This window comes from Benincasa hispida, chromosome 3 (genome assembly GCF_009727055.1).
Source record: "Benincasa hispida cultivar B227 chromosome 3, ASM972705v1, whole genome shotgun sequence".
NCBI lineage: Eukaryota > Viridiplantae > Streptophyta > Magnoliopsida > Cucurbitales > Cucurbitaceae > Benincasa > Benincasa hispida.
In genome coordinates, this window is record NC_052351.1 from 50,772,911 (window position 1) to 50,784,746 (window position 11,836).

General features: G+C 34.3%; 1 protein-coding gene across 2 annotated transcripts; it reads left to right on the forward strand.

Moving 5' to 3' along the window:
- LOC120074631 (glutamyl-tRNA reductase-binding protein, chloroplastic) lies at window positions 1–5,270 on the forward strand. 2 transcript variants are annotated; one of them, XM_039027812.1, is made up of 12 exons: window positions 1–246; window positions 389–454; window positions 659–745; window positions 917–1,015; window positions 1,106–1,198; window positions 1,388–1,453; window positions 1,551–1,641; window positions 1,858–1,925; window positions 2,058–2,123; window positions 2,676–2,726; window positions 3,184–3,248; window positions 4,964–5,270. In XM_039027812.1, exons 1-12 carry the CDS (start codon window positions 85–87, stop codon window positions 5,016–5,018), a joined length of 969 nt encoding a protein of 322 aa, XP_038883740.1. In that variant the 5' UTR covers window positions 1–84; the 3' UTR covers window positions 5,019–5,270. The 2 variants fall into 2 exon arrangements, with proteins under 2 accessions (XP_038883740.1, XP_038883739.1); XM_039027811.1 differs by having other exon boundaries at window positions 2–246; window positions 1,106–1,201.
- The last annotated feature ends 6,566 nt before the right edge of the window (window positions 5,271–11,836 follow it).

The window sequence follows — 11,836 nt, forward strand, 5'->3', positions numbered from 1 at the left end:
TTCTTTTATTGGGTAAGTCCTCAATTTTGGAAATCAAGCCGCGTGGAGTTGTTTGAGCCGGCCGGCGAGGGAGTTCAGTGAACAATGGCGACGCTGACGCCACCTTCTTTAACCTTCCGATTTTGTTCTCGCTCTGCCTTTAATGGCCGAATCGCCTTTTATTTTCCCCGTTCTTTGACCTCCTCTTTGAATCCTCGTCTTCGTCTTCCACTTTCCATGGCTGCGTCAACGGAGTCCACTTCTCAGGTATCTCCTTCTCTCCCCTTTTCCAGTCATCAATTCGCTGTTTAATTTCTTGGTTCTTGTTGATTTCATTCGTGTGAGAACAATTTTGACGCATAGGAAATAGGTTTACCGTCTTTCCTTTTGTTTTCATTTTTGTGATTAGACTGTACCGTCTGGCAATGCTAATAGCGACGACATTGATGTTTCGAAGTTGATTCAAGCTCATCAGGTATCTCTTTCTTTTGATATTATCTTTTTTCGCTCGAGTTGTGAATCAGTGATGCATACCTGTTTCGTCAGTGCAAAGATTGGCGCTCTGGTAGTTTGGTAATGCTTATATTTTCAATCTCGAGATTTGAAGATTGAGCAGAGTTATTCGTTGTGTTTTGTGTGTTCATCAAATTTTTGCTGAATGTGAATAGTGATGTTTTAGGAAAAAGCGGCTCGGCTTTCGCCAGCTGAAGAGATTCGAACACTGTTGGATCAGAGTGTGCGCGGCATGCTCTCCACCTTTTCCCGGGTTTTTCACTCTCTTTTGATCTTTAGTCCTGTTTTCCTTATTGCCTTATGAATTTGCTGCGTAACTATGAACTTGTGACAGAGAGTGCTTGTGTAGATCTGATTTCTCTCTTAGTCATTTGCATTTTGATTGGTCAATTAGTTCTTAATGATAAGGTCTGAGCCTTTGCAGAGCTTTGAAGGTTATCCGTCTGGATCTTTTGTTGACTTTGCATGCGATGCCGATGGTACTCCTATACTTGCTGTGAGCAGTCTAGCAGAGCATGCTAAGGTAGCATTCATCCTTATGCGGCCAATTGAGAATTTTGTGTGTCAAGTAATCGTTGATCATTTATAAGTTTGGTATTTCTTTTCCGTGTAGAACTTGGCAACTAACCCAAAATGCTCGTTGCTTGTGGCAAAAGAACCCGAGGATAGGGGAACTTTAGTGGTCACTCTTCATGGTGATGCCGTGGTTGTAAGATATATAGCTTGTGTTCACTAGTTGTTTCTTCTTTTCATGTGTCAATCTATCTCTTTGCTTGTATACAATCATCAGAAATGCATAGATATGTGTCTTGTTCTTGAGTCTTACAGGATAAGTGTTATTATTGGGTGATGCTATGGCATGACAATCTGAATTAAGTTCTTTTTCACAATTTAGGTTCCTGAAGAGGATAGACCTGCTGCACGTGCTGCATATTTATCCAAGCATCCAAACGCATTTTGGGTAGCTAATACCAATCTCCGGAATACTTATGTTTATCATCAGATGTTTCATCCATTTTTGCATAAAAAGTGAATAAATATTTCCTACCTATGTGAAGGTTGACTTTGGTGACTTCCACTTTGTGTACATCAAACCAAAAGCGATACGATATGTGTCTGGGGTCGCAACAGCTTCTTTGGGTTCAGGAGGTTTGTGTACATAGACTGTCTTTTGTCAGCTTCCCCTTTCCTTTTTCTCTTGCACATAAAGCTTTGGTCATATGTTTCTTCATAAAAAACTAAGAGGGAACTTGAAGCTGGTCTTCCACCGTCTCCTTAACTCTAAACTGTCTTATTAGTTATTGCTTTATATCAGGCTTCTTCTTGTCACACTGACTTCTTACTTTTCTACCTTTTTAATCCAAGAACTAAGCGGTGAAGAGTACAAGGCAGCACAAGTTGATCCAATAGCTCAATTTGCAAAGCCTGTAACGGTGATAACATCATCTTAAGATCTTGCTTATTATTTCAATTTTTAACTGTGAATAACATATATTCTGAACCAGATTCTTCTTCTTCTTTCCTCTTTGTTCTTTGTTCTTTTTCTTTTTCTTTTCAATTTTTAGTCTCACATGAATAGAGATCATGCTGAAGATACAAAGAACATTGTGAGACACTGGACATCTATTCCGGTAAAATTAACATGTTCTAGATATTTGTTTTGTTTAATTCATGTTCACTTGGGATGATTTAATATTTTGTTAGTTTAATTTTCAATCAGATTTTGGACTATGCTATCTGGGGTGAGTGACTGGGTCTAAATTGGACAGAGTACTTTGGTAGCTTTTGTGAATAATTTATACCCCAATATAATTTTATATCAGTTTTAAGGTTTTAGCCAATTCCAACTTCAGTAACCGATGCATGGCCACAGAATTACCATTACTTCTTGGTTTAAATGTTAACCCTTATTCCATCACTATAGCTTTTCCATACTCAATCCAATTGGAAAGGCCTTTTGTAATTTTCTCACTGGGGTCTCCCCTTTCTTTTGTAATTTGAATGAAATTGTTTCTTAACCAACAAAAATAGGAGGACAACATATATAGTTTTTTCAGGCAGAAAGAGGGAGAGAGATACGATGCCCCACCATGTTCTTTTCCCGATGTGTTTTCAGTATATAATTAATATGTACATATGTTGATAAACTATCCTGAGAGACTGTACTACTATCCTATCTGCAGGTTGATTCTGCCATCATGCTGGATTTGGATAGCCTTGGTTTTAATGTTCAGGTATTGGGACACTATCAATTAAAATTGATACTATAAATATTAGTTAAATTATTTGTTAAACCTTTTTGCCTTGTACTGTTGATTTGTTTCGCAACAACTAATTATACTTAAGTTCTCTGATCCTTTTCTAAAATATATTGGAACATGTTAGGGTAGTTAGTATTATGTCAAAAGATTGCATGTTAGGTTATCGATAGTATGCGGACTCATACCTAATCATGAATTGTGGAACATTAATCTTGACGGGAAGAAATAACAATATAGATCATTGGACGGCGGACTTTGGCCTTTATGCTAATGTTTTATTTATTGAGTTACTACCAGTCTATCGAGCTATTAAATTAATATTTGCTGATTATATATACTTCACAAAAGGTGTATTGACTTTAGTTCTACCTTCTCAAGGGCATATATGGTTTTGCTTGAATGATTTCCTTTCTTCATTTTGTTCATTTAGGCTGGTTATCAAGGAACTTCATTTAAGCTTCGTGTACCTTTCCCAAGACGAGCAGAAAATAGAAAGTGAGACTTCTTATCCTTGAATTGTCAGTGCTTAGGCAAAAAGTTGACTATTGCATATTTTTGTGGACTTATATGTTTCTGGTCTATTGCATATCCTTGAATTTATCATTTTGTTGATCAGTTGCTTCTATAGAAATAACTGTTTCTTTAATTCTAGGGAATATTCAATTTTACCAGGTTTAATCCTAAATTTAATCAATGAAATTGATAACCTACTCAAGGCCAGGTTAGAAAATTAATTAAAAACCAAACAACCAATCTTCCATAATCTTACTCCAAAAACACCATCCCAACCACAAAAAAAACCTACATTCAACTATAATATAAAAAGTAAAAATAATAATAATAATAATAATCGAATTCAGAGCCAAAATGCCCATACCTAATAAAATAAAATACAGGCACAATTCCAGCTTATAACGATAATACTAGCCTTGCTTGGTCACAGATTCACAAGAACACTATCATCTAGCCATACATCTTTTAAAGGATAAAATTCAACCAATAAAAGGTTTTAATATCACTACATATTCAAGTTCAGACCTTTAGGGTGGAATTGGCTGATGGTGAAAACCAATTTTTACCTAAACTCTATATGCAGTATATTAGGACAGTGGTTATGTTTATTCTTAATGCTAATGGTTGTGAGCATTGTATTAATAGATGGAATTTCTTTCTCCACGTAACATTGCATAAAAGGATATTGCAAAATGCATACAAGATGCCTGAAAATGACCATGAATTTCTGAAAACTGTAAAGCAATAAATAACTAATTGAATCAATAAATTATGACCAGAAACCTTAAACATCTGACACGAGAGTGCATTTTTGTGTAGAAATATATATATCGTCATCTATATTTTTATTTTCATTTACGATTCTGTATTATGGAATGACGTCATCTTCTTTTCTGTTGAATTCCTGGTCATGTTGTGAAGGTTGATCTCGACTCCTAAGGAAGTTATTTTGATAACTATTTATGTTTTTTATTTTTAAAAATTAAGCTTATAAACACTATTCTCACCTATAAGTTCCTTTGATATCTACTCTCTACTTATGTTTAAAAAACTAAGTTAAGTTCTGAAAATTAAAAAAAAAAGTTGATCTCGCATGATGACTAATAGTTTTGGATTTTTAGTTTTTGAAAATTAAACTTATAAACACTACTTATTTCTTTATTTTGTCATCTACTTTCTAACCGTGTTTTCAAATTCAAAGCCAAGTATTTTGAAAACTAAAGAAGGAAAAAAAAAAGTTTTTCAAAACTTCTTTTGTTTTTGGAATTTGACTAAAAATTAAAATATAAACCTAGGAAAGATGAATAGTATGATTAAAAAAATTGTGAGAAAACAAACATAATTTTCAAAAGCCAAAAATCAAATAGTTATCAAAGGACTGTAATTGTTAAAAACCTTTTTTTTCTCATTTTTAGAATGTGATTTGAAGTGTCTCTTGAAAAACAGAAAGCTTAAAGCAAAACTATCGAACATAATTTCAAGAACAGGGAGAATAGAAAAACTTCTTGCACTGGATTTTTCTTTTTCTGTAAAGATGTTGAATTAAATGTATAAGGTGGGAGAATCGAACCTCTAATCTTGAGGTTGATAGTACAAGCACTATGTCAGTTAAGCTATGCTCACTTTGACATCTTTTTGAATATTTAAGCCTTATCTTTGCTGCATTTTTGCTCACTTTTTTTCTTCCTCCTTTTTAGGGACGTGAAGACTCTTGTGGTGGAAATGCTAGAAGCTGCTAAGCCTCAAGTTTAACCATCTTCACAGGCAGATGTCCAATTATGTGTTGTCTAATGCTTATATTAAACTTCTCACATTGCCCCTCATATAGTAGTTTTAAGTATTAACATTGCCCCTCACATAGTAGTTTTAAGTCATACATGGTATCTGAGAAACAAATAATACATGTAAATCTGATTAAAATTTTAAATCATCACTTGTAAATTCATGTTGTTATTATTATTATTATTTTGTGAATGAATTGGCAGGATAGATTTGAGGGACCAAGATGATCAACAAATGTAAGCTCTTGTTTCCTTTTTGGCTAGATACAAAATTGAAAGTTCCCGGTGGATGAATGCCCCAAAATTTGATAGAAAAGTTAAAGTTGCTCTATTTTTTGAAAATAAGATTTATTGGCCCTTTGCTGACGTCAAATTTGGATAAAATTACAAAATGGAACCTCGCTTGCGCTGTTTGAGCCTCGCTCTCTCGCTCTTTTTTCTCTCCCTCACGTAGATTGCTCTCCTCTCTCCCTCTCTCACTGTTGCTCTCTGACTCTCTTTGTATAGCAAACTAAACAGAGAGATATCTAATGGTAGAAGCTTGCTCAGCTGGAGCTAATCGTCTAGCCTTGCTAGAATTGGTCGTGTGGTCTTGTAGTCTCGTTGGAGAAGAAAGCAAAGTGAAGGTGAAGTTGCGCAAATGAAAGAGGGAGAGAATAATAGGAAAGAAAAAGTAAAAGAAATAAATCAAGTCGATGAAGGAAGAGGGCAAAAATAATTAAGTGTAATTTTGTAAAATCGGTTGATGATGTAGCAAGAGGTCAAAATTCTTAAGTTTTAAAAAGTGGGACAAATATTATTTTGGGCTTTGGGAATGGATTTTTTAAACAGTTATCTCGACTTATAATTCATTGGTCGAGTCTATATGTCTACATATATATTTGAAAATTTGATTTGATCTAGTCTGGTAGAGTTTAGAGCGGATGGGAACAGATTGAACTCACTTGAATTTGTCATACATTTGATAATCAAATTCAACTAATATTTTTTAGGCGACTTCCCATCAGGATGCATCATTTCCCTTGGAGTTATTGAGCTATTTTATTAAGTTGTTTAGAGAGAGTTTTCTTTGCATCACTAATTATTCTTTTAATTATCCGTTCACCTTTAAAATTCATTATTGTTTGAGTCTTATTAAAATTGAATTCATACAAATCAACATTTAAAGTCTTGAATGAAACTTTAGCTTGTTTTCTAGAAGTTTGTCTTTAATAATGCATAAAGATTAACCTATGAATGCCATTCAAACTAACTACTCAAGAGACACAGGATAATTCCTTTTTAGTTAAGACACATACTTTTAGTTCAAAATCCTCATCTTCACATGTGGTTGCACATAAAATTAAGAAAAAATTGCACAAATCACCCTTGAATAATGGGGTTAGTTACCATTACACCATAAACTTTTAATTTGAGCAATTATCTCCCTCTATTTTTTTTTGTTGCAATTAGGTCCTTTTGTTAAATTAATATTTATTTATAGATAACTCAAGAGGGCAATCTAGTCATTTTGTTTAAACAAAGAAGCAGAGACAAATGATGATTGCCATTCCAACTCCTACCCAAGCTTCTCCACCACCACTACCTCACCGTCGAACTCCCCTTCATGATTCGCGTCTCTGATCTCCTACCATTGAATGGTTCCGCCTTCAAAACTATGGCGCTGACGATATTGTTGGAACTGACCATCCTCTGACAGTGAAACTCGACAACAACGAACAACCAGGTACCAACGATCGTCAGAAATGTGGAACATGCAAAACAAAAACTCTTTGCAGGCTGATTCACGGATCTCGCTCTCTTTAAGACATTTCGTGGCTCTGTCTAGGTATGCAAGCAGGTCAACGGTATTTCCACGTCGTCCCCAGGATAAAGCAACCCCAAAAAATAAGTTCTCGATCGGAAATGCACCGTCACCGACCAGAAACTCACACCATTCAGACTAATTTGCTCGAAAAAACGATCATAAAATATAAAACTGGAAAAGAGGTGATAAGCATCCGCGATGCTTGTTGGATGTAAAGCTATAGGTCATTCTAGGATCCTTGCAAACACTCACAAAGAAAGCTAACTTAGATCGAACTTAGAATCTATGATGGTCACTCTTAGATCCTAAGAATACTTACTCCAAAATCAGTTTGATCAAGACTAATCCAATGAATTGATTTAAACATCAAATCTAAAGCAAGATTTGAAAGAAAAAGACAACACCAAAGGGTTGAATAAGCACATGCTTTTCTACTATGGATAATCTGAGTTTTGAAGAGCATTACAAGTCATTTTATAGGCCAAATGGTCGTAGATAGACCAAGAAACTCAAAAGTCATTCAAATATAATGAATTGCAAATTGTAGAAAATAACACCTAGAAACTTGAAACTTAACTGTATACTAAATTATAAATCAAAATGCAAAACTAGAAACATAGAAAGTCTTCAAATTGCCTTAAATATCTCCTTTAGAAAGCGACAAAATAGATGTGTACGTTTGACAAGGTTTGACATCATGTTTCCCTATGTAATGCACAGTTGACAACATTTTCTTCACAAAATCTGTACATTTTTTTTTTACCACTATGTCATCTTCCAAACTATAGGACTTTTCCCGTGCCATCTTCATGCATTTTTTTTCTTGACTCATTGAACTAACATTATATAAAACTTTGGTCTCAAAATTATTCGTCAGTTCTTGTGAATTTGCTAGTTTTTGAAGATGTAGTATAAATGCCTCTTGAATCTTCTTTGCTTTGCTTCTTGTAATTGGTCCTTAGTTACATGTAATGGTTCAATGGTTGAATTCACATCATTTTCCCTTTTTTTAAAAGGATTTTTCCTCAAATAAAGGTTTTTATTCCCTGCATCAAAAGGAGTCAAATCAACCACATTGAAAGTAGAACTTATGTTGTACTCACCTCGAAGATCTAATTTGTAGGCATTATCATTGATTCGCTCTATCACTTGAAATGGACCATCTCTCTTTCGAAGTTTAGACATCCTTTGATCTGGAAACGTTTCCTTTCCTAGATGAATCCAAACCCAATCACAGGGTTTAAAAATAATTTTCTTTCTCCCTTGGTTCTTGCTATTGACAAGCTTTTGATTCTTCTTTTCAATCCTTTCTTTGACTTCTTATGCAAAATTTTGATGTATTCTACCCTTGAAACAGCTGCATCACTAGTAAACATATTAGATGGCAAGGGTGAAAAATCTAAAGGAGTCAATGGATTAAAGCCATACACAACCTCAAAAGAAGAACAATGAATGATGCTATGTATTACTCTATTGTAAGTAAACTCTACAAAAGGTAGAGTATCCTCCCAAGGCTTAAGATTTTTAGATATTAGTGACCTAATCAAAGTCCCCAATGTTCTATTAACTACCTCAATTTGCCCACCGATTTGTGGGTGACAAGTTGTTGAAAACAAAAGCTTAGTTCCCAATTTACCCCATAAAACTTTCCAAAAATGGCTTAAAAATTTTGCATCTCTATCACTAACAATAGTCTTAGGAATTTCATGCAATCTAACCACTTCCTTAAAGAAAAGATTAGTTGTGTTAGTAGCATTATCTGTTTTATTACATGGTATGAAATGTGCCATTTTACCAAACCTACCAACTACCACAAAAATGCTATCGTGATGTCTTCAAGTCTTTGGTAGTCCTAAAACAAAATCCATGCTAATGTCAACCCAAGGTTCACTAGAAATATCTAAAGGTGTGTAAAGACCATGTAGCTATGTCTTAGACTTAGCCTCCTTACATTTGAAACATTGTTTACACACTTTATTCACATCCTTTCTCATTTTCATCCAATAAAAATGTTTAGCTAACATGTTATATGTTTTAAGTTTCCAAAATGCCCTATTAATCCTCTCTAATGAGCTTCCTTCACAAGCAACTATCGAATGGAACACTTAAGAATACAAAGTTTTCCTTTCCTAAAATGCATTTCATCAAACACAATATAATCATGCACGTTTTTCCCTTCTAAACATTGAATATACACATCATGAAATTCAGATATCGCTACTTTGTACAAATCAATCATGTGTTTAAAACCAATAGTTTTTGCACTAAGGAAAGAAAACAATGCAAACTTCTTGATAATACATCAACCACCACATTATCCTTACCTTTCTTGTAATGAATGACATACGAAAATGTCTTAATGAACTCTACGCATTTAGCATGCCTCTTGTTCAACTTTGTTTGGCTTTTGAGGAGCTTCAAGTTTTCATGATTCATGTGGATAACAAATTCTTTTGGCCACAAGTAATGTTGCTTAACTTGCAAAGTTCTTACAAGTGCATGTAATTCCTTATCATATGTGGGGTAGCTAAGTTGTATTCCATTTAGCTTCTCACTAAAGAACATGACTAGCCCCTTTTCTTGCATCAAAACAGCTCCAATCCCTAGCCTACTTGTATCACATTCAATTTCAAAAGAATGGTCAAAGTTAGGTAAAGAAAGATAAGGTGCATTAGTCAATTTATTTTTCAATTAATTTAATGCATTTTTTTGCTTCTCTTTCCATTCAAATTTCACATTCTTTTTAACAAATTCATTCAATGGTGAGGCTATGCTACTGAAATCTTTAATAAACCTCCTATAAAAACTAGCCAAATGATGAAAAGATCTCACCTCGGTTGCATTGGTGGGTGTTGGCCACTCTCGAATAGCCTTGACCTTTTCTTCATCAACTTTCACCCCATCATTTCCAATAATGAATCCTAAGAAACTGACTTGGTCTAGACAAAACCTACACTTTTTGAAATTAGTATAAAGCTTTTCTTCTCTAAGTTTAAGAAAAATTGTCTTTACATGCAAAATATGTTCATTCAAATTTTTAGAGTAAACAAGAATATCATCAAGGTATACCACAACAAATTTTCCAATGTATTCTCTCAAAACATGATTCATTAGCCTCATAAAAGTACTTGGTGTATTAGTAAGACTAGATGACATAACAAACCATACATAAAGACCAGATTTTTTTTTTTTGAAAGTCATTTTCCACTCATCTCCCACATGCATTCGAATTTGATGATAACCACTTTTAAGATCAATTTTTGAAAACAAGTTTGCCCCATGTAATTCATCTAGCATGTCATCCAATCTAGGAATAGGATGTCGATAGTTTATCTTATTTTGTTGATGGCTCAAAAATCAACACGCATCCTCCATGTTCCATCTTTCTTGGGTACTAAAATGACTGGAACCGAACAAGGACTCATGCTTTCTCGAACATAACCTTTATCCATGAGTTCTTCCACTTGCCTTTGAATTTTCTTGGCCTCGATTGGATTGGTCCTGTAGGCCGCTATATTTGGAAGCATTGCCCAGGGTGTGAAGTCAATTTTGTGCTCAATTCCTTTTAAAGGAGGTAGACCTGTAGGTGCATCTTCATGTAGAAACATGTCATTAAATTCCTGCAAAAGAGATTTCGAAGCACTAGGCAAATCATCATCAGAGTTAGGTTCAGTTACTAAACGCATTCCTTTACACATAAGTACAAAGTTTGGTGCTTCGAATGGCAACATATTCCTTTCTTCCCCTTTTCTCATAACCAAACTCACACTCTTTCTTTTTTTCCTCAAAATCACTCTTTTTTCTCTCTTGGTTTTCACTCACCTTTTGCCCCTCACTTTTCTCTTTTTTTCTACCCTTCACCTTTAACCTACTTTCTTCTCTCCTCTCTTGATTTTTAAGGGTTTTTTGGGAGCCCAACATGACATGGTATGTTCTCACATCCTATATCATCTCAGTGTTTGGAGGTTCATTATTCTATCTCACCGATTTTAATTGTTTGTGGGTCCATTTTCAGAATGTATTTCGTATCTCACCGTCATTTTCCTTCCACGTATCATATATCATCTCGGTGCTTGAACATACTCGATCATACTTAATCGTTCATACTTGATCACGCTTGAACATACTCGATCATACTTGAACATACTTAATCATGCTTGAACATACTCAATCGTTCATACTCGATCATGGTTGATCATACTCGATCATACTCAATCATACTCGCGCATTTTACACATTTTCAATATTATGCATTATTAATTACCTCATTTATTAAACTGTTCACCAACTTTAGTAATGACTGTTTTGATTGTTTGTTGACTTTATTAATGACTGTTCTGATTATTTGCTAATTTTATTCCACCACTCATTCAACCACTTCATTAATGACTCAACCAATTTATTAATTAGATTTAAGTTCATTCATGATGTAAACTTAATATTCAGAGGCTGGTCACACTTTTTTTTTAATATTTATTGGAGTTGTTATTAATGTTCAACAACCACCCCTCTCCCTTCACTTTTCCTATATAACAACATTGGTCCTTCTCTATTTGCTGAGAGCCTTCACTGTCCAAGATTTATTTTGTCAACCGGTGAGTTGTTTAACCTTCTTTATTTTTGGTTTCTCCTTTTCTACTTTCTAATGTTTGATTATGTTATTTTCATATTATTAAGTTTTTAACTTTTGGTTGTTTGGTGGGTGGTAGGGTGCCTCATTGTGTTTTGATCCAGCAACCCATGGACTCCATCCATATTGTACTTCATAGAAGTAACATAGGTACTTCTCTATTCGAACTAGTTCTCTTCCTACATTAGAAGTATTTCTAGATTTTTTTCTAACTTTTTTTTATTGTTTTGTTATGTTGCCCAAACTAATATGGAATATTCATTTAGTTTGAGGTTGGTGTGTTACTTTTTCTTGTATTTCCCTATATTCCATTTCAGTTGTATTTTTTGGTGTTATTAATCTTGGTGTGTTA

Bases quoted from the DNA above. Each gene is read 5' to 3' on its own strand.
- LOC120074631 (XM_039027811.1), top strand. From the start codon at position 85: ATGGCGACGCTGACGCCACCTTCTTTAACCTTCCGATTTTGTTCTCGC. The intron at 746-916 runs GTTTTTCACTCT...GAGCCTTTGCAG, and splicing joins TGCTCTCCACCTTTTCCCGG to AGCTTTGAAGGTTATCCGTC. The intron at 2,727-3,183 runs GTATTGGGACAC...TTGTTCATTTAG, and splicing joins GCCTTGGTTTTAATGTTCAG to GCTGGTTATCAAGGAACTTC.